We start from the raw sequence: 27,748 nt of genomic DNA, 5'->3' as shown, positions 1-27,748 counted from the left end.
TATGGGGAGAGCAGCAGGTTCTTACATGGCTTTGTCAATTATGAACCCAACAGAACCAGAAGCTGAGGTTCATCCACCGCATAGCAGGGCTAACTCTGTGCTACTACCCTGGATTTATTTTGATGCAAACCTGTCCTTTGAAGGTATTGTCTCCTGGTGGAGCTTCCTGTTTTGTTAACTCAGCTCTCCCCACTCTTAGTTCAGGGCTGTGCCCTACACAGTTGCTTTTAAGTTCTCCGACTGCAACCAGTGCCCACCTCATGGTATCTTTGGTGCGATGGCAAAGTTGCTGCTGCTACTACTCTGGTGGAGATGAACTGTGTGGTATCAGAAATAACTTGCTTGATGTGGGAGAAGAGTGCAGCAGAGCAAAACCCCATTTACACTGGCATATTTCTAGGAAAAGGCATGGGATGGTCACTAAATGTGCAGCCCAGAAGCTGAAACAGGGGGCAGCTCTGAGTTTCCTTAAGAAATGTGTTTATGGCAGGCAAAGGGGGTTACTGCTGGGAGTTCCTGTCTCGGCAACTCAGCTCAATCAGGAAATATTTCTGGGCAGCTCAACTTTCTCTCAGCGATGTGAGGGTACAGGGGCTAGCCCTCTCTGCCTGGCATTATGGTGTGTTAATGATGTCAGTGAGCATTTGTACTTACACAGATAACGCCATCTAATGAGTCCCTCCACCAGAAATGCTGCTGCTGTTTGATGTCCAGCTGCTTAACGTGCTTTGTTAGGAACAGAGTGTAGGCAGTCATGCTAAATTCCCATCCCTGAGCTGTAAAAGAAAATCCTATCCATCCACCCAAGATCTAAAGTTTATATTAATCTATGACAAAAACCCTTTCCTGCTCATTTCCTGTTGAGCAGCAGCCTAAATACCCTGGCCCAAAGGCAGAAAAGATTGCAAGCGATTACTTCCCCTATTACAGGGGGAAATACAAAGAGGACAAAAGGTGAACTTCACCCCTGTGCTGAAGGTCAGGAGAAGACCCACGTAAGCAAACTGAGTCAGAATGATTCAGTCAACAAGGTAAACAGCAAATTCCTCACAGGAGGAAAAAAAAAAGCACAGGCTATTTTGTTTCCTGATTAACCAAGTTATCCAGTTAACTACATCAGATGTAGTCACGCATTCTGTGCTTTCAGTACTCCTTCCTACCCCACCGCCACACAAAATCGCTGCAGACCCAGTCTACAGCTGATGAGATTATTGACGCATGAATTCATGCACTGATTATGAAACTGGAAGTCAAGCACTCCTGCTCTCTGACTTCTATGCTGACATCTATGACCCTGGGAAATTCTTCTGGTTTTTAATAACTTTATAACAACAGGGCTGGAATATTTACTCATCTGTCAGAGGAACAGAGTGTATTGAAAGCTGAATGTAATTGCTTGTGCATTTCTTGGTACACGAAAAGGTTTCCCAACGTGGGTAGAAGACATTATGATCAAAGTTGGTTCCATATGTAAAAATAAGAAGTGCTGTTTACAGATAACATACCAATCCTGTTATATTACCATTCACAGCTATACATATTTAGCCTTGGCAATTGTCAGAAAAGTGCAAAAATTGCTCCCACAGTAGGATTTTATCCAAGACACTCACTCTATGCTCATTGCATTCTGCCACATTATACATGTTATCGCTTGAAATCAGCTATTCTTTACTCCAAGTGTCATGATTTTGCTAGATATACCATTTGCCACTGAGTTCATGCTTTTCCTATATAGTCTCAACAGAGACTTCCTTACAGAAATCTTATAACTTAGTTACTCTTTCAGCTGGCCCATAGTGAGTCTCGCTACCAGGAAGACTATTAGCATAATTTTGAGGTTGCCTCTGTTGTCCATCCAATACACCTTAAAAGCAAATCACACTCATTTCTAATGATCATGGAAACAAGTATCTGAGGGCACTTTTGATACATGCTAGTTAAAAAGATTTAAAATTCCAACTCTTATTCACTCCTACACATCCATAAAGGTATCACAACCACTGTGTGTGAAGACAGTCTGGATCTGGAAAAGGTAGGTTGTTGAGTTGACAGCATTAAACACTGAGATTTAATCAGGTGATGATGGTTTTGCTTCAACACTAGGGCACTAGACTGAACTTTGGAAGGTAAAGTGCACAAAAAATTTAATAGTTCTGTTACAGAAAGGTTAGTCCTTTATATACGTTTTACACATTCAGCATCTAAAGATGAAGGGAATATGCTGTATGCAGGAACACTGTGCATTATATATATGTGCATAAATAGACATTGTGCATTAGATGACTTCACAGAGTAGTACAAGACATTGGCACAGACGTGACAAATTAGTGAACAGTACAAACGTTGGTTCAACATATTTGCCTGTCAAAGATTAAGAGTCACAAATTATAGCTGGAGCAGGACTGATGTTTCATGAGCGCAAACACAGGCTGCTGCTCTCCACAGCCAAGAAAAGCTCTGGCAGCTTCTTCACCTGGGAGTCAAATGAGACTGAGCAGAGCACTTGCACATTGGCAAGGACATCACTCATTTATCTTTTACGCTCTCGGATTTTCTATCCGTGCACGCGAAGAACCTGAACCGCGCCAGCCTGCAAATTTATTGCTGTACACGAAGCGATGTCGCCCCGCTGTCACGGCCCGCAAGGCTCGCAGGTAACAGCAGCACAGGAGCCTCAGACGCCTCCCGTTACGTGCCACGGCCGCCGCGGGCTGAGCGCTGCCTCCACGCGGAGAGCCACCGCGGAGGGAGAGGGGGATCGGCCGGGCAGCCTGCCGCCGGGCCGAACGCGGCCCTCTAGGCTGCTACAGCTCCGGGTGAAAAGCAACCGCCGCCCTGCTGGGAAGGGCACGCACACGCTCGACTGCTCAGAAGCCAGGCGGGCAGCTGCTGCTCCGGCCGTCCGGCTTCCACGGCAAAATGAGCTGCTGGCCTGAGGGGGGCGAAACCGGCCCCTTAGGGCCTGCGGGGCCGTGCGGTGCCGAAGAGGCCACAAGCCGGGAGGGAAAGGCCTTACGGGCCTGCAGTTCGCAGGAAGGCACCGGCCTCTCGCCAGCCACCGCCGGCTCCCCCACCCCGGGATGGCGGCCCGAGGCGCCCGGCAGCCGCGGCGCGGCGCTACCCCCGCCCCTGCAAGCGCGGAACGCCCGGCAGCAGCAGCGATTCGCCAGAGGACAGGGGAGGCGGGCGGTCAGCCCAGCCAATGAGAGCGGCCCGGGGCGCCGCCGAGCCAATGGGCAGCCCCGCTTTTCACTTGGCGCGTGAGGGCGCCCCAGCCTATTGAAAGCGCGGCGAGGCGGGGTGAGGGGTCAGAGGTGAGCGCGGCGCTCCCGGAAGGGGAACCGCCGCGCCGCAGCTCCCATTCTTTCGCAGCCCGCGGCGCGCACGAGGGGTTCCCGCGTGGGCCTGTGTTCGTCGGGCTGCTGCCGCGCGCCGCGTCGCCATGGTGAGAGCGGTGTCCGCGCCGCGCGCGGGAGCGGAAGGCGGGGAGGGGCACGCGGGCAGCGGGAGCTGCGGCCGTTAACGGCCCTGAGGCGGCGGGGCGGGGCGGGGCGGGGGGCGGCGACACTGACCGGCTGCTCTCCCCGGCAGAGCCTGCCCCTCAACCCCAAGCCCTTCCTGAACGGGCTGACGGGGAAGCCGGTGATGGTGAAGCTGAAGTGGGGGATGGAGTACAAGGGCTACCTGGTCTCCGTCGACGGCTATATGAACATGCAGGTGAGGGCCGGGCTCGGCGGCGGAGGGGCGGGAGCAGGTGAGGGGCCTGGGGCGGGGGTGGCGCTGGGCCTCGGCCCGGGGGGCGAAGCGGGGCGCTTCGAAGCGGTACCTTGTTGGTGGGCGCTGTGTCGGGTGGGAGCGGGGTCGCTCGGCCTCCCCCCATTCGCTCTAGCCGGGCTGCGGGGGAAAACCCCGGTGTGCTTTGAGAAGCTTCTGTTATAAATATTCTGAGGTTTGCTGGTTTCTTTCTCCAGCTTGCAAACACAGAGGAGTATATAGACGGTGCGTTGTCTGGACATCTGGGTGAAGTTTTGATAAGGTAATGAGGATATTTATGGCAAAGGCAGGGTTTCTTTACATCTTGCTATCACTTGCATTAAAACTTGTATTACTAGGTGCTGCATTTCTTGTCTAACTAACATGCTAAGTGTGAAGGCTGTGAGGGGAGGAAACATGAATTTTGAAATATTTGTGAAGAAGTATTAACAATCTCTTTTCCAGATTATTGTACATCTATTAATCTCTTGGCATTAGTAGAGTATATTAGTGGTTTGCTACTGAAAGCATTTTGCGTGCTTGGAAATTAAACTTGACCAGAACTGTTAACCTAAGCGTAAAAATTTCTTCTACAGCATTGTCAACCAGTTACGGCTTTTATAAACTTGATGCTTTTGCAGTTGTTATGAACTCTGTGGAAAGCTGTACAAGGTCAACAGCAGCAATTTGTCATGCAGAATTTGTCTTTTGTAAGGCTACGCTCAAGCACGAAAATGCTTAAAGTAATGTATATAAGGGGTGGAAAATTAAACCACTTATAGTTAAGGGAATTCTTTGTTTCTATTTACAGGTGCAATAATGTCTTGTACATCAGAGGTGTGGAAGAAGAGGAAGAAGATGGAGAAATGAGAGAATAGGTGTTTTGTATATCTGGAAATAAACTTTTTTCTTTTTTTTTGTTTTTCCATAATTTTGTAATACTGTGTTTACTTCTTTTTCATTGTATTTTAATATGGGGGAAGTTAACTCTTGAAAAGTCTTAAGACTAGTCTTTTATTGGTGTCTAAAAAACTAATGTTGGAGGAATAGGCAATTATTTCAATTTAAAACTGAAAATATTAGAATGAAAAGTGAATATTTAAAACCAAAAAAAGCAACCACCCACAACTTTTAAGTATTACCAGTGTCAACAAATGCTGTTACTGTCAAGGGAAATACCTGAATTTAATTTAAGTGATTCCTGGAATAAATTAAATCTTCAAAGTTGTGTACTCCAAAAGAAAATAGATGGTTCATCCATGTATCAGCTCAGTTTAGCATCACTGTCAGTACTCTGCCATCAGGTAGTTATGCTGAATGCAGACTAGTGTATAACAGAAGGTGAAGAAGGTTTCATCACCTCTGTGTGACTCTTGTGTTACTCGAAGCTGCGTTGCCAAGTAGCTGGACGGAGCTGCAGGAATAGCCTTTTCTCTCCATAATGATAATATGGGATGTGGAGTGAGCAACAGAAAAACTTTTAAAATATCCTCATGTGCCTACTGCAGATTGCTGATGATTTGGTAATGATCCCTTCAGCTCTGAAGTGGTGAATTAAAGAGGACGCAGCTATAACGCTTTGTAGCCTTGTTTCAGCAGAAAATACGTTTCACCTCTACGTGAAAAACTAAGTCATCTTCTGTATTTGCATGTACCTTGTTCTTAGCTGTCTTCTCCACTTTAACGGCTGAAGGCTGTGAAAAAAATACCAGTTATTTTCCTATGTGAAATACAGGAAAATATGGCAGTCTACATGTTTTACAGCATGTATGTAGTTACTATTTAAATACACTTAATCTTTAAATCTGTTCATAATATTCGGAAATAGTTGTGAAGACCTCACTACAGGTGAGATGTGGAGATCTGTTATACCCCAGTGTCTGCTGCTTTGAGTCATGAAGCTTGAAGTGGAGCTGTACAGTTCTTATTAAGAAAGGACAAATTTGTATTGACTTTGTAGACAATATCCACACAAACAAGCTTCCTGGCAGCTATACTGCACAATATACACACTGCACAATAGGAGTGTACTTCCACAGTCACTGTCATAAAAAGAAAGTTTTTGTTACCAGGCATCTGGAACGTTAAGTTCTGGCAGGAGCACAATAACCATGTTTTTGGATGTTTACTCTTAAACTTTGAGGTTAACAATGTCCTTTACCTATCAGCATTTCTTAATGAAGGGCCATTGCTTTGTCAGTGCTGCCAGGTAGAGACTCCCTGTTGGAGGCTCTGATGGAGCTACAAATTGCTACCGGTAAGAGGTGGTTTGGAGGGGCATCCTGCAAACCAGAACCCGGACAGCTAGAGGTATGCTTCATGAACCTCAGTTAAAACCGATGTGTTACTTTGACCCTTTTCTCATCAGTGGTCACTTACATAATGCTTCTGTCAAATACAGAAGTATTACCCCTGTTTTACACATGGGGAAAATAAAATTCTTTTATCCCTCTTTGATCCCAATTGTGGAGCTTCACAACAGATAAAAACTCCTTTGGTCCTCTGCTGGGGTCCTGGCCTGCCTTAGACATGGTCATAGGGTGGAAAAGGGAGAGGGAGGGACCCCGTTCTGCTCTTGCAGACTCCAGACCCTTCCCTAACAGGATTCCTACAGGCACGTTGCACTGAAGACCAAGATATGGAAAAAGGTTTTCCAGAAGCCTTCATCATGCCCCAGGTTGTGTTATGGGCTTAACTTGGTTTGTGTAAGGAGAGGAGCTATGTGATGGCGAGAGCTAATTAGGGAATAAAACCAGCATATGGCCAGCTTCCCAACTTGGGTTTAAACACCACAGAGCGCTGGGTATGAGCTTTGAGTAAACCACTCGAAGCAGAGGGTGATGTGGGTCCTGCCACTGGTGTCCTGGAGGCACCGTGGGTTGCTCAGCACCAGCCCCATCTCTGCATCATCACCAGTAGCAGTTCAGTGCAAAGGCGTTTGAAATCAGGAATTGCCATGAAGGACATCTATGAACTCAATCTCAAACCTCAGCGTGTTCACAAATGAGTTTATCTTTCAGATTAAACACTATTATTTGTCACCTATAGAAAATCATGAGTGTTTTGAGCTGTTTAAAGTGAAAATCTTAAGAGACAAGTCAGTCATGAGTGCAATTCCACAAAAACTCAGCTAGTACTGGTTATTTACCAGTAAGCGGTAAAGAACCATAAAAGGAAGAAATTCTTTACTATGAGCATGGTGAGACACTGGACCAGGTTGCCCAGAAGCTGTGGATGTCCCCTCCCTGGAAGTGTTCAAGGCCAGGTTGGACAGGGCTTTGAGCAACCTGGTCTAGTGGAAGGTGTCCCTGCCCATGGGACTAGATGGTCTTTAAGGTCCCTTCCAACCCAAACCATTCTGTGATTTATTCCATGATTCTATGAAATGACCCCACAGAAGTCCCTGCATGCAGATCTCAGCTCTTCTACCTGGCCACCAAATGTGGAACCCTGCAAGCGCTCTGGCTTTCATTCGTTTTCATACTAAAATTAGAGCTTTCTTAAGTAGCAGACTATAGTTGCTGTAGTGTACAGACAAGAAGAAAAATTATAGTTTATCACGAATTCTAGCAGTAAAGGTAGATATGTTTCCAAACATTTTTTTCACCATCCTCTGAAGGACAAACTGGAAAGAAAGACATCTGTGCAGACTGCTGTGTTTTTAAAAGGCCCAGTAAAATCAGTAGCTTTCTGTGGAGGGACAGTGTTCTGAACAAAGACCTTGGCCTTAAAACCTAGATGAAAAAAGTCAAAATTCTGTGAGAATCTAGGCAAAGATGAATAATACGAAAGGAAAGACAAGTGGACTTTCATCTTGCAAAAGCAAAAGCCCAGTCAGAACTAAGAAAGCAAATATATTCTTTGCCTGTAATCTCTCCTTTCAAAGACTGAGATCACTTACTTTACAGAGCCTTGAGTTTTCATTCTCAATGAAAGTGTGCTCCTTTCATGTAGCTTCAAACTCTTTTGAGATTTTTTTGTTATGCATCTACAGGTTTTTTTTGATAGATACATTCATTAGACTTCAAACTCAGAAAGATGCTTTTATTTTTGCATAGCACTAGGGATCAAACACATTGACTAAATAATACCTTGGTGTATAACTTTATAACTAATCTTAGTTCTTATGCCCACACACTGCAAAGATGGATGCATGTGTTTATCTCTGCTTCTATGAAGTGTTCCCTTCATTTCAATGGGAGAAACCATGCAGGTATATAGTTAGATAAAGACTTACACATGTGCTTAATTCAGATTTTGGTCCTAAATGGTGTGAAAAGAATTGCAATACAGATGAGGGTAGGATACTCTGAGTATATCAATGTAACTGGAGCTGGTCCTTAGTTGGTATGGAGTAAGCCCCATGAATATAAACACATTTTTCCTTTCTTCTGAAGCAAGTCCAAAAGGCAGAAGAGTTGCAACCATTCACTTATGTATGTATTAAAGAGACAAATAAAAGGACTCATGATTTTACTTTTGAAATATAAGGTGTATATAAAGTAACTAAAAATTAAAATGCTTTCATGTGTTAAATTGTTCAAATTGTCTGTAGGATAAAAGAAATCAGAGACAAAGTGGTAGGACACTCCATCAACAAAAGATTATACCCTGCAAAACTACTTACTAAATATTGTAAGAAGTTAAATAGTCAAGAAGAGCCTAGAAAGACTTACAGCAAGACGGAAGACGTATAACACGTAGTTTTGAGCGTATTTTTCTGTGTTACTCATTTGAGTATAGGTTGTTTGCTATTTATTTTTTACTTTGAAACCCTCTCATTTCTAGGAGTAGCCAATAAAAGAGTACACAACCTAGCTAAGAAGACCCTGAATTCTTATCATTGCTGGGAGACAAAATGCTGCGAACTCTGGCTTGTGCAGATCCCTGACTGCAAAGAATTATGAGCTTTGGTCATAAGGCCAGATGTTGGCATGATACCAGTTCCTATGTCTGGATGTGTCCACATCCTCACTCCTGACAGGACACAGGTGCACACAAACTCTCCTTTTTCCCTTAGCTGCAGCTTTTGTGAAAAGGAAACCTAGATGCAGAGGTTGGAAAGGTTTCACTATGATCAGAGAGAACCATTCCTGCTGAATTAGGTCCCCTGGGGCAGATCACTGTTTCCCCAAAAGGTCCCCCCATCAACAGCGGATTATGGACTTTGCCAAAGAAGTTATTAAGACAGAACCTGGGAACAGAGGGAGGATTCGGAAAGCTCGCCTGAGCAGATGCAATGTTTCCATGGTTTGAGATGCAAAGTTTTTCTGAATAGGAAAAACAAAACACAGAATTACTTCATTTCTACTTTTGCAAAACTATGCAAAAAATATTTGTTAATCTGATGTAAAACTCAATCTGATACGAGGAGAGCCAAGAGTACATAACAAATTTGCAATTTAGTCTGGGTCAACTCTGCATTTCAAAGTCAGTTTCATCCATGTGATGCAATTTCTGTTTGATCCTCAGGGTCTAATAACCTCTGCTGCTTTTGTAAACAGGGAAATAGTATTCAGTAAGCTCCACTAGCAATTAACTTTTCTTAAGACAAGCATAATGCCTCCTTTCAGGACATTTCATCATGCTATGTGTATTACTGTAAAGGACTATTCAGCAGATGAAAAAAACTAACATATAAATTTAAGGAAAATTTAGCCAATTTTGGATAAGACTTACATCCAACCTGGGCCTTCTGTATTTAATTACATGTTGTTTACAAGACTAAACATTCTAAAGTAACTCTGACAGTGTATTTGAAAAGGTGTTCCTTGAGGAATAAGCATATCATACACTCAGATAAAGCACCAGCAAGAAGAGATGAAATCTCTTCAACTAATTACCAGACACTCAATTGACTTTTTTTACTTATCTTTATTTTTACTATTTTTTTCCCTCTCTATTCTTTCTTTTTTTGGTGAAATGAGTTATTTTCCAACCCAAACTAGCAAACTCAAGGAAATTAAAATACCCATGATAACATAAGTAAAATGAGCATAGGATATTATCCTCAAGCTGTTTTAGGAACACACAAATTTTCAGCAGGCAAAGACCCACCAGCTCTGTAAAGAACTGGCCTTCCATCTTCTATGGTGAAAGCAGTTCTCTTCTTTTGATTTTTGCCAACACCTATAAAATTTTGCAGAAAAATAAATTATCAGACACTATTAAAGATAGCACATTTAAAAATTATTTTCAAAAAACACTTTCACTGGAACATTAAGGTTGTGATTTAAAGTCTCTAAATTTAAGGAATTTAGGCAGGGTTCCTCTAGCACCCTACTGTCCTCAGAATCACAGCATCATCTAGGTTGGAAAAGACCTTGAAGATCATCTAGTCCAACCATTAACCTAACACTGACAGTTCCCAACTACACCATATCCCTCAGCGCTATGTTGACCCTACTCTTAAACACCTCCAGGGATGGGGACTCCACCACCTCCCTGGGCAGCCCATTCCAACACCTAACAACCTGTTCTGTAAAGAAATACTTCCTAATATCCAGTCTAAACCTTCCCTGGAGCAACTTGAGGCCATTCCCTCTTGTCCTATCACTTGTTACTTGGTTAAAGAGACTCATCCCCAGCTCTCTGCAACCTCCCTTCAGGTAGTTGTAGAGGACAATGAGGTCTCCCCTCAGCCTCCTCTTCTCCAGACTAAACAACCCCAGTTCCCTCAGCCGCTCCTCGTACGACATGTGCTCCAGGCCCTTCACCAGCTTCGTTGCCCTTCTCTGGACACGCTCGAGTAATTCAATGTCCTTTTTGTAGTGAGGGGCCCAAAACTGAACACAGTCATCGAGGTGTGGCCTCACCAGTGCCGAGTACAGGGGTAAGATCACTTCCCTGTCCCTGCTGGCCACACTATTTCTGATGCAAGCCAGGATGCCATTGGCCTTCTTGGCCACCTGGGCACACTGCTGGCTCATGTTCAGCCGGCTGTCAATCAACACCCCCAGGTCCCTCTCTGACTGGCAGCTCTCCAGCCACTCCTCCCCAAGCCTGTAGCGCTGCTGGGGGTTGTTGTGGCCAAAGTGCAGCACCCGGCATTTGGCCTTATTGAAGCTCATACAGTTGGCCTTAGCCCATCGCTCCAGCCTGTTTACAGGCTGTCCTCTGTTTACACCCAATGAATTCTGCCAACATTTTTAAAATACAGCGCAATGTTAGAATCTGTTCTTTTTGTATCAAACACAAGAATTTCCTGTGGAATCCTGTAGAAACTACTCCTGCATTTACCTTTCTGGGCAGCATTCTTAAAAATACATCAGGCACAGCGTGTCAGAAACCACTGACTTTGCAGTGGATTGACCTTTTTCTGCATAGACTGATCTATTACAGAGAAAAATCTTCACCAGAAAAGAACCAGGGCATATACAAATACACAAGCACAGCTGTAAGTTTTCTGCAAGCAGAATATGTCTGAGAATAAAATACACTCCTATCTTACTAAGCATAAAATCTTCACCTATTCTAAGCATTTAAATCAGGATCTGCCCTTGGTTCTTGGAAAAAACTAGTGCACAAAACTGAATTTTAACCTTAAGAGTGTAACAACACACTTCTTGCAGGTGTAAAGTTTTACACAGAATTGATCCTTCCTTTTTTCCCCCTTTTACCACAACTAATGTTATGAGTGGCTGGAGTCTGAGACTGGATCACCAGAAATAGAGCTGCAGATGTCACCTTTGCTCTTTGAAATTCTCTCTGGAATTACTGAAAGAGACAAAAGGCAAAAAATGTGTAGAGGGGAGAAACATAAATGTAAGAAGCATTCAGGTCAGTTTCTGTTTGACTTCCAGCCCTTGTTCACAGACCCAGCAGATGGCCAGGCATGCAACTAAACACGGGGATGTGCAAATACAGGTGGGAATTTAATGTTCTCTGGTGGTCCTCTCAAGGGCAGAAAGAGCAGCTCATGGAACATATACCCTAAAATATTTGTGAATACGACGACAATGATTTTGCAGTACTTACCCTGACATAAGACTGCACTACAGTGAAGCCATACATTCTAAACCTCTTTGCCTGCCATCCCACCGCACAGAGAAGTGAGCTCGGGGGGGGGTGGGGGTGGGGTGCTCCCTTCTGCTCCAGCTGAATCATCTTCTCCCCGCTCCATTTATTGGCAGCACCGATCCCTCGAGTGCCAGACTCCACTACAACGTGCGGCCTTTCATTCCTGACACACCAGTTCTCACCCCACCACTGCTGCTTAAGCATCCCCCCCGCAATGGAGAGTCCTTCTGCCCTTGCTATGAAGCTGTTGCAAGGTTCCTCTTTGATTTCTGCTTTCAAACATACTGCAGTACTGCCAGTGAAAGCCAAAGCTGACAGCAGGAACTCCTGGAAGCAGTAAAGCACCACCTACCACCTCTCCTGTCAATCTTCTGCGCACCTAGTGAGAGTGTTTAGAAAGAAGATGAAGATTGTCATGGTGCAGTATTGAGCCAGTGGAGCGGTATCACAAGATAATACCCGATGCTATCATGGTTTTACTCACTTTTCAGATTTGTTATTAAATGAAAAATACTGCATTTTAGCGGCATATCTTGACTCATTTGCAAACAAGACGAGCAAAAAACTCATTCTAAGAGCTAACATATCCATCTGTTTCTGCTGTATTCTGTACAGGAATATGTATATGCAGATACAAGCATTTTAAATTGATCCTCCTTTAAAAAGAAAGGTGTTTAAAGAAGATTACCACCACCAGAAAGGTGTTTGAGGGACCACTTATTAAGAAAGACACTATTTTCCAGCTGGGAATTACTGGAGCCCTATACACACTATGAATGTTTGAAGAGAGAAGAAAACTAAAAATCCATGTTGAAAGTATTTGTTTCCTGATTCTCTCATCCCTAATTCTGTAGGGGGCAGCAGCATCGCACAAACCTTTCGATCTGCCTGGATAAATTAGTATCTACCTGGATAAATTACTGTCTGCCTGAATATCTGGTGTGGTGAGAGGTGTTATGGTCCCTCAGGGGCTGATGCTGGGATGCTGGCAAGGTGATGGGACACCGGGGAGGGGGGACATGGGCAGACAAATGCTCCCAATTCAGAATCTCCTGTTTTCTTGGCAAAAGGAAATCTCCAGGTGGTGCAGTGCGGACAGAGGGCTCTGGGGAATCCCCAGCTGGCAAAACCGCTGCTTCAGAGCTTATCATAAACCAGCACGACATATGGATGTTGTTACATCACCCCGGCCCGCAGCAAGAACAGCATCCTTTGCCCTGAGCTGGCTGCTGCCAAATTCACTCTTAAAGCCCTGAAGCTTTTTCAGCCCAAATTTCTGCCGAGTGCCGAACGTGGCACAGGCGAGGATGGTCACCACCAGCCGCCTCACCCGTGCCCCGGAGAAATCATCCGGCCTGTTCCTCGCTTTGTTTCCCACCTCCGTGTCTTCGCCCTCCGTTGGGGGGTTGGTTGCAAAGACCCACGCGGTCAAAGACCCAGGGCCAGGGCCAGGCCGGGCAGGCAGCGGCCTCTCCCGCGCCGCCCCGGGGGACTTTGAGCCGAGCGGCGGCCGCCCTCGCCCTCCGCCGGCGCCGCCCACCATTTCCCGCGCTGCCATGGCGGGCCGGTATCGGCTCCTGCTGGAGAACGCCCAGCAGCTGGTGCTGGTCTGCGGCCGGGGCGAGGAGTACCTGCTGCGGGAGGCCGCCGCCAGCCTGGCCCTGCTGCGGGGCGCCAGCCTGGTGGTGGGGCTGTGAGTGAGGGGCCGGGGCCGGGGCCGGGGCCGGGGCCGGGGCCGGGGCCGGGGGGTGGCGGGATCGGGTCGCAGGAGCTGCCCCTGCCCCGACAGCCGGCCGCGGGCTGCCTGTGCCCGGCGGTTCCCTGCGCTCGGTGGAGGCGGCGGAACGGCAGCCACCTGCCTGCGTTGAAACGTGCCTTCCCAATTTTGATTATTTCAGTCCATATCCTGGTAACTTCTATTATCATCCAGTGTTCATGCTTCCAGCCTTGTAAAGATAACTGCTAGCCTAGTGCTGACCATAACTGCTACCCTCTTCTGCCTCTGCTTTGTTTCTAAGTGAACTGGCATGAACTAATAGCAGTCCTATGAATAACTGGTGTAATTAATTATATTTAATTATTAACCTATATAATTACATATCTCCCATTTCTAAATGCTCTGCTATTTGCTCTGTCATGGTTTAACTCCGGTCAGCAACTAAGTCCCACACAGCCACTTGCTGCCTCCTCCCTGGTGGGATGGGGGACAGCATCAGAAGGGTAAAAGTGAGAGAACTCCAGAGTTGAGATAAAGACAGTCTAACAGGGAAAGCAAAAATTCCGCATTCAAGGAATTCATTCACTTCTTCCCATTGGCAGGCAGGTGTTCAGCCACCTCCAGGAAAGCAGGGCTCCATCACGCATAATGATTACTTGGGAAGACAAACGCTATCACTCCAAACTTCACCCCCTTCCTTCTTCTTCCTCCAGCTTTATATTGCTGAGCATGATGTCATATGGTACGGACTATCCCTTTGGTCAGTTGGGGTCAGCTGTCCCAGCTGTGTCCCCTCCCAACTTCTTGTGTACCCCCAGCCTACTCGCTGGTGGGGTATGAGAAGCAGAAAAGCCTTGACTCTGTGTGAGCACTGCTCAGCAGTAATAAAATCTCTATATTGCCAACACTGTTTTCAGCACAAGTCCAATATATAGCCCCATACTAGCTACTGTGAAAAAAATTAACTCTATCCCAGCCAAAACCAGCACAGCATCTTAAAAATTCAGCTGTGTGGTGTAGAGATACCTTCAGCCAGTTACCCATGATGACTCCCAATTACTATTCCAGTGGCTTGAAAAGAGCTGGAGAAAGACAAGGCTTAAAGGACAGAGGTGCTGTGCATGCCCCAGGAGGCTTCTCTCCTGTAGGTCAGGTGGAGCTTCATGCATGGCTGGAGGCAATCCCTCAAGTGCAGGATTCCCAGTACCATCCTCAAGCTCCACTGGGAGAAAATTGCTGTTGAACTGAAGATCAGCCCCAACGAGATGTATCCCTATGGCTTCCAAGGGCACAAGGGTATGATTTGGGTCCAGGCAGTGGAGGCTGGTGATGATAGTTTGATTTCTGTGAGGGGAAGAGTGCCCTGCAGATACTTCCTGGAGGAATGCTGTATATTTGCTGATCCACAACAGAAAAATAATGTTGCCTAGCAGAAATTAGAACAAAAGACTACCAAGGTATCTTCCTGAGGGATTTAAGCAGAGGACATGACAAGTGTTATGGCAAACAACTTGAAATGCATGGCGTTACCCCATCATTTTCTGTGCATCTATAAGATTAGCAAATGACCTCCTGTGTGCATCTTCAGTCCTGCAGAAGGTCCCTACCCCTGCTTTCAGAGAGTTGTTGCTCCAGGAGCTCTGTCAGTGAGCACTTGACTTTTCAACAGGCTCACGATCCCTTTGTTCGTTGTCTGTTGTTTGCAGAGATGGTTGTATCAAAGCTGTGGGCCAGGCAGATGTTATTCGCAGTCAGTTTTCAGGAGCAACATTTGAAAGAATAATAGACTGCTCTGGGAAGTGTGTGTTACCAGGTAGGTGTGTTTTTTCATAATGATACAATGCCGAATGGTGGCAAGAGCTTAGAGACAAAGTACGTGTGTGTTAAACGTCCCTTTGTCCTTTTTCCTCCGTATTCGGTACTGGTTTGATACGTTGTGCTAGGGGCAGAGTACTGCAGCTTCTTCATTGGGAGTGCTGCAAGGAGAAAGTAGCACTCGGGATGGTTCTTTTGGGCTTCATGGTGGAGCTCTGTCTCCTCTGACATCTGTTCCTCTGTGTCATAGATCACAACTGTAACATAGCTGGCCCGCTGAGTGACTTTTCAGATTCACCTCTTTTCTGTGCCCTTTCTTCCCATCAGCCACGGAGCTCAGTCTTTCCATCCTGTCCGCAGCCAGTTGGAGGCAAAAGGGCAGCACAGGATTTTAAGTCACATACTCTGCAACTTTACCTGATAAAAAAATAAACCTGGACAAGTCTATTGTGTGTTAAACTTTGCAAGTGTGTTAGCACACGAGCTATTAGACCTCTGTTTCATTTGGCATTCAGTAGTGTTGGTTTTACAGCTTGTAGAAGAAGCTCCTGCTGGAGTAAGTGTACTAAGTGGAGTAAGTGCTAACATGCTAAGCCCAGCCGAAGCACTTTGCTTTTTTTAAAGAACACAGACTTAGAGCCTAATGAACTCTTTCAAAGTTTGTCATTTATAATTTCTTCCACAGTTTGAAAACATCATCAAAACAATATGAAAAACTCAGCAACTGATGCATTTACAGAGACATTTTGGGTACGGTGTTACACCTAAAAAAATTGAAAGAAAATTAATAGCCTTTGAAGAAAACCCTAGATTTTTTGGCTGGTTGGGTTTTTTCTTTTCTCTAACCAATAGAGACTTTATAGGGGAACTTCTGCTGTCCATTTAATTTGCTTGCATGTTCATAACCTTTTCTCTTACACAGTGAAATAACTCGAGCGTGTGTTTACTTTGTTTTCTTTAGGCCTGGTAGATGCACATACACATCCAGTGTGGGCTGGTGATAGGGTTCATGAGTTTGCAATGAAGGTAACAGCATAAAATTACACAGCTGGATTTTTCTTCCTCTTCTTTTTGTCCATAACTATTTCTACTTTTCAGTGACTCTTATCTTTCATGTGTAGAAAAACATGTAATTTCCATCAGATAATCTGAGAGAAGAGGGATGATTTTTGAATACTGGTAGGGTGAGAGAGGAGTGTAACTGCAACCTTTGCAGCCAGCCTTGATATATTTTTGCATTAATTGAAGTAATACAGGAGTGCCACCTTCTATTACCATGTACATCTTGATTATTTTTTCTTCTTTTTTTCCACGCAAATGGATTTTTGAGCTAGAGATAGGTTTTTCCCGTGGGCTCAGGGGGAAGTAGATCTTCAGAATAATTCTCTTTATGTTGCTTCTTACATAATTTCTTCATTTAAGTGGAGGGGAGAGAGGAGGGGGAGAGAGGAAGAACTAGTGGGGATTTTTATCCCTGTCCTTTTCTCTCTCACTGCAAAGAGACCTCAAGGCACTTTCCAGAATCTCTTGGATAGAAAATGCACATTTAATAGCTAATTGTATGGGGGGGTTGTTTTTTGTTTTCTTTTTTTTTCCCAAGCTGGCAGGTGCATCCTATATGGAGATCCACCAGGCTGGGGGAGGAATACATTTTACTGTGGAACACACTCGGAACGCCACAGAAGAAGAGCTGTTCAATACTTTCAAACACCGACTTGAACACATGCGCAGAGCGGGATCTACTTTGGTTGAGTGCAAGAGTGGATATGGCTTAAACTTAGAAACAGAGCTTAAAATGCTCAGGGTGATCGAACGTGCTAAGCAATCCATGGATATTGGCATTTCTTCAACGTACTGTGGAGCTCATTCTGTGCCAAAGTAATGTGAATTGATTTTTCTTACTCTTGTTAAGTATTACTGCTTTGCACTGAAAATCAGCTGTTATTTTCAGAAAGGTTTCTTCTGCTTAGCCCTCCTAAAATATAACATATTTGAAACAATAGCCAGTATTTACAGAAGGCTCTTCTAAATTTTAATTTGAAGGAAGACAGGGAAGCATTAGGTAGTGGCTACTAAATGCCAACATGACCTTAGCACAAAATGCCTGCCTCCAGCTGATGCTCACACTGAACAATGCAGATTACAGGGTTTCTGTACAGAAAATTATTCTGCTTGGGTTAGCTGCTACCCTTCCAAGCGTAGTCTCTGCCACGAGCTTTTATTTTGACCAGCTAACAGAAAAAAAAATACTGTATTTAATCCTTATATACTTCAGTAAACAAAGCTTAATTGTGCTTCCATGCAGTGAAGAATTGCACACATCTTATAGGTATGAGATGAGTAGAAGATTAAAGTAAATGTGCTTAATCACAAGTATTTTGATGGCTCAAGTAGACATACCATAACAAGCCAGCCTTTCTCACCTCGACATTTTTTTCCCTATGATGAAAATAACGTCTTCAAGTTACTAGATTTCATTGTATGAAAGAATTAATGAGGAGTTTTAGCTAGGTGGGTGTATGTGTATGTGAAACATATAATTTGACAGACTAAGCAGTAGGCTGCTGCAAAACAAGGCGTGTAAGATGGAGGCAGGTCTAGCATCACAGAGATACTGTGGCAGTCTTTAAGAGATGTTCATTTAAAAAAAAAAAAGCATACTCCAAAAAAAATCTACCTCTTCCAGCATTCTAGAAAACATGACCTGAATACATTTATTTGCAATCTAATTATGCTGTATTTCGAGCAGGTTGGGAAATTATTTTTTGTTAATGTAATTATTCAGAAGGAATCCTGTATCATCTTCAGTAACTGGAAGATGGTTAAAAATAAAGTAACTAAAATTTGCTGAAAACACCAAATATTTCTTTCAAGGCATTCTACTAAAGTTTGGATGACTTAACAGTAAAATATAATTGAATTTTTATGCCGAACTATATATATTTCTTAGCCCTTCCTTTCCTCTTCCCCTAAAAAACCTTGGGAGAATTTCAGTCAAACTCCCGATAAGTAGTCTTTCCCACCAAAATATTTCAAGCATTTCTATGAACTAATGAAATAAATTCCAGTGTTTTTACAAATATATCAAATCTTACGGGTTAGAAAGACAGGTATACCATCTCACTCTGCACAGTTCTGTCCCCACTGATGCACGTCAAGCGTAACAAAATATAGGTAGTGAGTATATTATATTTTATGTAAGGAGAAAAGGTAGCTGGGGATTTAAGGAAATTTCCTGAAGGAAATACTGACTTATCTGTATTTTCCAGTTTGGGTCTTCTTAAACCCTCTTCTCTTTTCATTCAAATGTTCATGTCTAGAATATCTTGCATTAATTTTCTGCTACCCTTCAAACCTAGTCACTGCCTCAGGTTTTTATTTTGACCAGGAGGAATTCTGCAGCTCTTCCCTGATTTGTGGCCTGATGTTCAGAGCTGTGGTCCTCAGCCTTTGGCTGGCTCCTGAACGTCTGGGACAGTAACATGCTGAGGGAAGCATCCTGCTTTGTTGAGCTTCAGTTTTAAACTCTGAATTTCCTGCAGTTTCCGTAACAGTGGAGGATTGCAAAGGGAATATGTTGCCTGCAGGCTTGGGGCTAGGAATTGCTCTTTCATTTATGCAAATAAGATGATGATCTTGCGGATTCTAGAAGCTGTTAAACAGACATCTTCCAAGTCACTTAAGCTCATGCCAGTTTTCTTTCATCATTGTCTTCCATAAAACTGCCCTGTAGTTCAGTTATGCATAAATCATACAAACAAAAGAGTAAGATTGATTTAACTGTTTTTATTTAAATCTTCTTGATTTATGTAGATCTTAAAATGTAATGCCCTTTTTTGTTGTAGGTACTTCATGGCAACTCTCGATGAGATTGCCATTAAAAGTCTAATAACCTGATGATTTTGGAACGATCATAGTCATGCAAGTTTGTTACTGCTGATCTGCTAACACTGCATCAATTTAAAATAATTCTATTTAGTGTGAAACAAAAGAGCAGTGTTACACTTGCTGCTTAGACACCTGTGGAGCTGCTGCCTAGGAGCTTTGTTAAATTCTTGCTAAGCCACTTGCTTGCTTCTTACACTTGGCTTAATTTACTGTTGCAAGTCTGGCCTCTTAGAGCAGAAGCATCACCAGAAAGTTCATTTAATTGATAAAGGTGTCAACTCTTTCATATTGCCAAGTCTTGCAGTATGTGGCACGTCTTGTAAAGCTTCAGTATGTTGGGTCTTAAGAGGAGCCTACCTCCGGACTTGCCAGCACTGGTTTTTCTTTTTTCCCACTTGGAAATTAGCTTTGGGCAGATGTTGAGAACTTGCTGCGTGTATCCGTTTGTGATTTCTAGGTATATGGTAATTCAGTCTGATTTTCTGCTTCTAAAAGGTACCATTGACACATGATTCATACTGACCCTGCTCTGTACCAGGGGTTGGATCAGATGAGCTCCAGAGGTCCCTATAAACACAGTTATTCTGTGGGACTGTGATACGGTGTATTGGTAATAGGCAGTACTTCCTGAAGTATGTGCTGAATGGTGCAGGCTACTTTAGCCTGAGCCATCCTAGAGAAAAATAAGGCTGCTGTGTTTATACTGATCCTTGTTTCCATCCATTGCTTTTAAAAAATGTTTCCAGCCTTGGAACTTCCAGACTCGGAGTATCTACAGTTCTTTAGGAAATGAACCTAAAAAGCTCACAGCTCACAGCAGGGGGGGCAAAGAAATAACTGATGTGTCATCCCTCTAGTCATCATTTGGAATCAAATTCATGATTTTGGGGATGTCTGATTCTAATTTTGGGGTTTTCTTGATTGGCAAAGATTCACTGGGTCCTTTTCGTCTTTAGGAAGACATTTTCAAACTCTAGCATTAAAACAACAGCAGTTTTGCATTCTTGGGCATTATGTCCCCAAAAAAGTGAAACCAAGACTTACCTTTCCCTCTGTTTTGTCTTGGCTCTGATCCTAATCTTTCAGTCCAAATTTCTCCAAAGGCTGCTGAGTAAAAGAAGAAAAGGGAGAGGGCTTGGCATCATAAAAGCCCGACCAACCCCAATGACTGTTTCAGTGAGAGGTGAACAAAAGAAGGGCCATAAGCCAGGTGTTGCTCTGCTTTTTAACTGCACAACCTCGTTTACAAATCCAGGCAGAATTTGGCTTCTTGAATTTCCTGCTGCTGTAAACCCCCCAGCTCGCCCCCATGTGGCACTCATGCCGGGCTGTGCGTGCCTTACAGTGCCTGAAAAGACGATTGAGATGTCACATTTAGCTGCAGTAGGTCACTTATCTTTAGATCGTAAAATTGCAAAATACTAACCCAACTGCATGTTTTGGGATTGTTCTCTCTTTCAAAGGCATTTACTGATCTCTCCTGGGTTATCTTTGTGTAATAGGGGGTTCATAAATGGTTCTGACTTTGGCAAATTGAACCTCGGAGGCCCCTCTGATTTAGAAACAAGTTATCTAGCTATCAGTCTGAATGATATAAAAGGAGGAGAGGTAAATTTAAAATAATGATTTGTGCTGCACGTCCCCTTTGAGCTTTGATATTTGCATAAAAATATCGCATGAATACCATTTAACATATTTAAATAATCATTTACATATTTTAAATAGTTGTGTTTTAGGATAGAGTATAAGGAGGTCAGAGTATATGAATAAGAAAGCAGAAGAATTAGTTTTCAAATATCACATATCTTGGTTAGCATCCGAGATGCTAACCTTATAAAAATAGATATAGTAATACAATCTAATATTCTTTGAATGGAAAGTAACTCATGTTTGAGAGTACATGAATTATAGTAGTTTTACATTTTTTAATCTGAAGGTTTTTGGAGTGATTTGTATTTGCATCATTTTGTAAATAATCTTGTAATTGCATGGATCTGAATGTTTGCCAGACTTCAAGGATGTTATTCTTATGTCTCCATAACATTTTCTTTTCATTAGAGGGAAAACTGCTACTGAAGCCACAGATGACATTATCAATAACCATCTCCCTAAACTGAAAGAACTCAAACTAAGTGGTGAAATACATGTTAACAATATAGATGTGTTCTGTGAGAAGGGAGTCTTTGATCTGGAGTCTACTAGGAGAATTCTTCAAGCTGGAAAAGATATAGGGTTACAGATTAACTTCCATGGTGATGAACTCCATCCGATGAAATCTGCTGAGGTATGTCTTTCTTAACATTCAGTTAAGCAGTTTCTGCTCTTGCGAGAGCTAAATCTTTGAAAGGATTGCAGTTTTCAAAACCGAGGTTTTCTTTTCTAAGACTTTATAAAATAGACCATTCATAGGCATCTATTTCTGTCAGATGATAGAAAGTGCAGCCCTTATGCAGCACATGGGAGGAAGCCTTGACCTCTGGGACTAGCATGCACTGCCTAATCAAACATTGACTTTGCTTATCTTCCCCATGGGATACAGATGGGGAAGGTGGATATCTGTGAACCCAAGAATGACAAAAATATGGTTTCTATGCAACTTGAAAAATCTTTTTTCCTTAAATGTCCTGTTAGCAGCAACAAGTTAGATGTGCAGTGAGCTCACTCAGATGGATGGGTTAGTCAAGAATAGGCTCCCTAATATCTTGATAAAGAAAGTGAGTCTGAGACCATGTTTCACCATCATGTAAACATTACTTCCTTCCTGTGGGGTCTGCGCAAGTTATTCTCTGCTGTATTTGAAAAAAACCAAAAAAACAAAACAAAAACTTGATTGATCATAAAAGCCTTTTTGGTGCTTCACCATTGAAGGCAGCAGTTGCACTACTAGTTCTGCAACCAGTGTCAGTTTTGTCAACCATTTTCTGCTGTATACCTTGTAAATGGGATTTGATGATGGTTTTATCCATATCTGTCCCATAGTTTGCATGTTAATCTGTTAAAAACACCACTGAAGGTATGCTTCCACTCAGTGGATAGTTAATACCTTTTTGTGATCAACTTTTCCTGCAGTAAATGAGGAAATATTTTGTCTCTGTATTCCATTTGTTCTTTCAAGCATTCTTTTTCTTTTAGTACATTTTACATTAATAGTGAATTGTCTCCTCCAGTCATTTGAAAACAACATTGCTTTGCTGAATTAATTGAGAATGGTGAGTAGTTTTCTTGAAAATTTGTTTAGCTTGGAGCTGAGCTAGGAGCCCGGGCTATCAGCCACCTGGAAGAAGTTAGTGATGAAGGTATCACAGCGATGGCAAGAGCTAAGTGTGCCGCTGTCCTCTTACCAACAACTGCCTACATGCTGAGGTAAGGCTACCTGATTGGAGGAAACCTTTAATAACAGCAAAAATTTTTAGTTTTAGGGTCTTTTACTGTAAAAGTGTAAGCTTGTATCTATGCCTTAAGGATCAGGCTGGATCAGTGAAGACACAAATACAAAGAGCTAAATGAGCCTCCTTATGTCTTGTTTCTAGTGGAAATCCTCAAAAATAGGCAATACCCCAGTTCTGGCAAGTCTCACAGTAGATCTGGAGTGGTTCAGTCAACACTGGAATTTATGACAGGCTAAGGTAATTATCAGGCATTTATTTAAGAAGAAAACTGGACTGGTTTGCTTTAATCCATTTAGACTTTGAAAACTGAGTTGGCTTCTTTTCAGGCAAATTATATCTACAGTATATGTATTTACTCACTTGCAGAAGGTTTTACTGGGAAATGAATCCTTTGGTTATCATAAGAGCTGAAAGACCATGGGTAGCATTTTTAAAATCTCATCTGATTTTACCCAGGCAACACTGACCAGAATTGCCTTAAGAATGCTATTTTCCATATGCAGATATTAGAGATAAGTATAGATGGATCACCTGCTTACGCCTAATGCCAAAAATAAGCCAACTAGATGATGAGGACCATGACCCAATAATACCTTCCCTCCTGAAAAGAGAAGATCCTTGAGCTGATTTTGGTTTATTTTCAACAGCCGACTTTCCTGTGCATTGAGGCTTGTGCCACCGCCACCTGTCCTCGCTTCTATGTCTGCGCTTGTGTTTCTGTTTGTGGTTAGCTGTTCATGTCCTGCACCAGTGCTTTTCAACCACTGACTGATTGCAACTACTTGCACCGCCAAAATACAGATCTCGGGGGGATTGTGTGGTCCTGCAGACTGATCCCGGGCAGGGAGGTAGAGGAGACAACAGAGACGCAGCCACCTGTGGAAAAGGCTGCGGCTGTATCTCACGTCTTACTCCAGAGACTCCATGTGGTGGAAAGTTTATAACCTCAGGATAAGCCTAAGGTGGGGATAAGAACAAGCTGTAGGAAATGAGGCCTCGTTTGTTGCAGTGTCCAGTGCACTATTTACTGAACACAGGCCTCCCAGTCTAATACACTCTAAAAATGATGAAGCCATGAATGAGATAAAGGTTAAAAGAGTATTAGAGGGCTGAAAGCTGTGCAGTGTATGAGAACTTGCTATGAGGTGATGTGGTACATCCTTTGCTGGCATCCCTCAACTCTTTCAGTATCACTTACAAGAGCTGAGAACTCAGGAGGTTCTGCGCCTAGACTATCCCCTGGTTTTAAGAAAAGCAGTAGTGGCCAAGGATTCACCTGATGACCAGAGCTGGGCTGGAGAGTGCAGCTGGAGAGTTGCTTAATGGTAAACACACTCTCATTTTGGTCTTTGGTAACTATTGCCTGCAGTACTCCTTAGGAGTCTGGCAGCAGAGCACAGCAGGGGATGCAGAGGCTCGAAAGACATGTGAGGATGTGGAACGGCTCTTCAGACAAATCTTTTTAAACACAGTTAACTCCTGGAGCATCGTGTTGTGCATGGACGGGTGGTAGTTTTCTCATAAATCTGTGAAGAGGCTTCTATAGGGAGAGGATTGTCTTATACCAAATGTAAGCACTTCATTGAGATCTCGTTTATTGTTCTTTTCTGTTAACTGCAGTGCTTTTAATACTACTTTTTGAGCAGTAGTTGCTCTAATGTTTCATTTTTATTGTTACACTGGTTTATTTTCAGACACGATGTTTGGCGCTATTGGCTTTACAGCAGTTATGGCTAAAAATTCTTAAGAGCGTATTATTTCCTAGTGTCTACCCTTGCAAACACCTATCCAGATTAATCCAGTGTCTGAAAAATTTTGAAATGGCTATTCCAGATACTGAAGTTATTGAAGATATCTTTTGCATTAAGACTAAGTGAGAAAATCCTCTAATGCATACAAATGAAATTCACAGCCTCAACTTACTATTTCAAATTGCCAACAGAATCGGGAAAGGACTACTGCGTTGCTTGTGCCACTGCTCATACGTGGGAGCCTGTCTCTGAAGCTATAAGGGCTAGAAAATTACTTTTTTGAGAAATGAAGATTTTCACCTTGTAAATCCTTAAGTGGCTGAGGTGTGAATAAATACCAGAATTTCAGTGGCCTGGAGCCTGATGGTTGATACTGGCTGCTGCCACATGCTGTTACTGCAAAAGCAGTGGATCACACTTCCCATTTATGCTGTCCATAGGTGATATGTAGGGAGCCAAGAGAAGAGTTTGGGCTTTTGTCTCCAGAAGGATTACTCTAACTGAATGCATGAACGTAGCCAAACTGAGTGATGACTTCTGCTCCTGTAAATCGTCATATATTAACTAAGTGAATCGTACTGACAAGTGTCTTCTTCCCACCAGACTGAAGCAACCTCAAGCTAGAAAAATGTTAGAAGAAGGAGTTATAGTTGCTCTTGGCAGTGACTTTAATCCCAATGCATACTGTTTTTCAATGGTAAGCTATTCCTAATACTTATGACACTACAAAATTATGAAATCTCTTACTAGTACAACTTGTGTATAGATCTTGCACACTTGAAACAGTCTTCATAGCCACAAAGAGAGCTGTATGCCCTGCTCAGACAACTGCTTGTGCTTATTTATGTGTGTTGGTAGTTTTTGCCAGGAATTCTTGAAACCAGAAGGGGTTCTATTCTTCATATGCACTGAGAGGCTTATAAAGAAGGCTCTCAAAGTTCCTGATTTTAGAGTTCTCATTTTGGAGTGGGCAAGATTTACATTATGCAGGACAACTCCTTCTGTTGCACAAGGAGGGAGGAGAGTGCTTAGGGATTTGAGGCACGAACAGCTTTATTTGTATTACTGGTAACTCTCATTTTCTACTTAACTTGCCTACTAGCCTATGGTGATGCATCTGGCCTGCGTAAACATGAAGATGTCGATGAATGAAGCACTAGCAGCTGCCACCATTAATGCGGCTTATGCCCTGGGAAAATCAGACACACATGGCTCCATAGAGACCGGCAAGCAAGGGGATCTTGTTATCATAAATTCATCAAGGTTTGTTCTTCCACTGTTGTTTGAAATGTGATTTAACATAAGGGGCTTTGTTTTTCACCATGTTTGGATAGTGGAGAGGTTAGTGAATTCCTCGTGCTTCAGAAGTTATTTTAATCTGAAAAAAGGGACATTGCTAGCATTTTAGACCAGCTTTCATGCTCCATAATCACTCCAGTGGAAAATAAAGCCTCAGAATTTTGGGGCCAATATTACAAATAATCCATGCCTGATTACAAATTATCTAAAGATAATACCTGTTTATTTTGTGGAAGGAATTCTCTACTGATTTGTACGTTAACTCACTGTATTCATGCAACAAGAGATCAACATGTAGACATGGAATAGTGGTTGTCCATGGTTCAAGCAAATCTTTTATAATTGCCAGGTATAGGAGGTACATGACCTGCTTTTATGCAAGTCTGGCTATTCTTAAACATCTTGTTGTCTTTTTAGGTGGGAGCACTTGATTTACCAGTTTGGGGGACATGAAGCATTGATCAACTACGTTATAGTTAAAGGAAAAGTCGTCTATGAAAATGAGAAGTGTGAGACAATGAGCAGTTACTGAGAGAAGACAACAATTTAGGAAGCTACTATAATCAAATTAGCATGAAGTATTTCAGAGCAACAGACAAATCAGTTTTGTATTTAGCGGTAAATTGTTTGGTGCTCACCTTACCAGCCCTCTTATTCAAATAAACTTTACCAAGCATTACCCATTTGGTGCATCTTCATGTCCATTCTCCTTCTCTCCACCGCATGAAAATAATTTCTAATTGTATTCATTTGAAATAAGACAGTTTCCAAAAATGGTTTCCTATACCATTTTAATCTATAAAATTATTATATTTGAAAATAACCCAAACAAACCACCAGTGAATGAAAAGTTTGGATCCAGGTAAGATTTATTGGGAGGACTGGTGTTAAGTAACCTGTGATGGAGGGCTGGGGTTCAGGTGTGCACATTTGGAATGGCCTTTCATGGTGCTGGGAGGCCACAGCATCCCAAGGCAATGTTCATAGCTCCCAGGTCTGCTCAGTCTCGCACTCAGCAGATACCAGGAACCACAGTCATGGTGGCAAGCACAGTATCTTACCTCTCCAAAATAACAAGTCTCCTGGCTTCTGCAGCCTTGAAACTCAGTGGGAGTGAGCAGCCGGGAGCCCAGCAAGGTGCTGCTTATCAGCTGATCTGCAACATCTCCCTTGCTGAGGATCTCACAGCTCCTTCAGGGCTGTAGGGGCACCAAAAGAAGGAGGAGAGGAGAATGCAATCAGGTACACCACTCACTGGGCTGCTAAAAGTAGGAGTGCACTGTAAGTTAGAGGTTGAATCAGGCCTACCGTTGGAAATCAGTGATGCCAAAATCTTACAGTTCACTCTTAGAGGCAGTTAGCTCAGTGAGGTCTGGTGAGTACAGCAACCTCTCAAAATTTCAATTACCCTGACATTTAAAAGATCACATGCAGTGTTGTACAGATGTTCTAAAAAAAGACCTGATTTCATTTATTCTAGGCTGAATCTGAAATAACATGAGACATGTTTGTTTATGGAAGTTTGAATGTACTTCTGATGAGAAGTTGAGTGTGAGTATGACAACTCCTACTCAGAGCAATGTCACAACTTAAGATCCTGGGTTTGTTTAAAGTTCTTTTTTCTTTCAGCTACTGTCTTTTTTCTGGGGATTGTACCATTATTTGGGGATGTGGTATGTAGAAAAAAGGAGGACACAGTTCTGGAGAGTTCAAGCTGTTGCAGTGTTGTTTAAGCAGAGGGTCTGGGGTAGGGAGGGTGTCTGGATACACACCAATGGAGACTTTTCTCCAACTTTTCAAATGGATGGTCGCTGCAGAAACAAAAGGGCTTAACTTTCTGAAGTTGAAGTCATAAAACTACAGCTGACAAGCATGAAGAACTTATCATAAAAATAATTATTGATATAAGCAGGTACCATAACCTGCGGTACAGGGCAGAGTGCTTTAGTGAACCAGACCCCTGAGGAAAGACAACAGTCTCATTCTGATTAACAGATACTTGGAAGCCATCATCACAAACACACATGAGCTTTATTATGACCTGATCTCCCTGAGCCTTAGGCACATGTGTTAACATCCAAAATATGTAAGCCACCCCATAAAGTATCTTTGTTCAT

General features: G+C 43.0%; 2 protein-coding genes across 2 annotated transcripts; both read left to right on the top strand.

The window, feature by feature from the left end:
* The first annotated feature begins 3,288 nt into the window (after positions 1 to 3,288).
* Positions 3,289 to 4,684, top strand: SNRPF (small nuclear ribonucleoprotein polypeptide F). The gene is made up of 4 exons (XM_074825413.1): positions 3,289 to 3,445; positions 3,592 to 3,717; positions 3,972 to 4,036; positions 4,565 to 4,684. The coding sequence occupies exons 1-4, from the start codon at positions 3,443 to 3,445 to the stop codon at positions 4,629 to 4,631; spliced, it is 261 nt and encodes an 86-aa protein (XP_074681514.1). The 5' UTR covers positions 3,289 to 3,442; the 3' UTR covers positions 4,632 to 4,684.
* Positions 4,685 to 13,328: 8,644 nt separating this feature from the next.
* On the top strand, positions 13,329 to 26,310 carry AMDHD1 (amidohydrolase domain containing 1). Its single transcript, XM_074825412.1, has 9 exons — positions 13,329 to 13,465; positions 15,196 to 15,302; positions 16,266 to 16,330; positions 16,905 to 17,182; positions 21,251 to 21,476; positions 22,431 to 22,555; positions 24,936 to 25,029; positions 25,435 to 25,595; positions 26,049 to 26,310. The coding sequence occupies exons 1-9, from the start codon at positions 13,329 to 13,331 to the stop codon at positions 26,161 to 26,163; spliced, it is 1,308 nt and encodes a 435-aa protein (XP_074681513.1). The 3' UTR covers positions 26,164 to 26,310.
* The last annotated feature ends 1,438 nt before the right edge of the window (positions 26,311 to 27,748 follow it).

This window comes from Strix aluco, chromosome 5, assembly GCF_031877795.1.
Source record: "Strix aluco isolate bStrAlu1 chromosome 5, bStrAlu1.hap1, whole genome shotgun sequence".
Taxonomy (NCBI): domain Eukaryota; kingdom Metazoa; phylum Chordata; class Aves; order Strigiformes; family Strigidae; genus Strix; species Strix aluco.
Note: the sequence above shows the minus strand (reverse complement) of the source record. Positions and strands in the feature narration are given on the sequence as shown.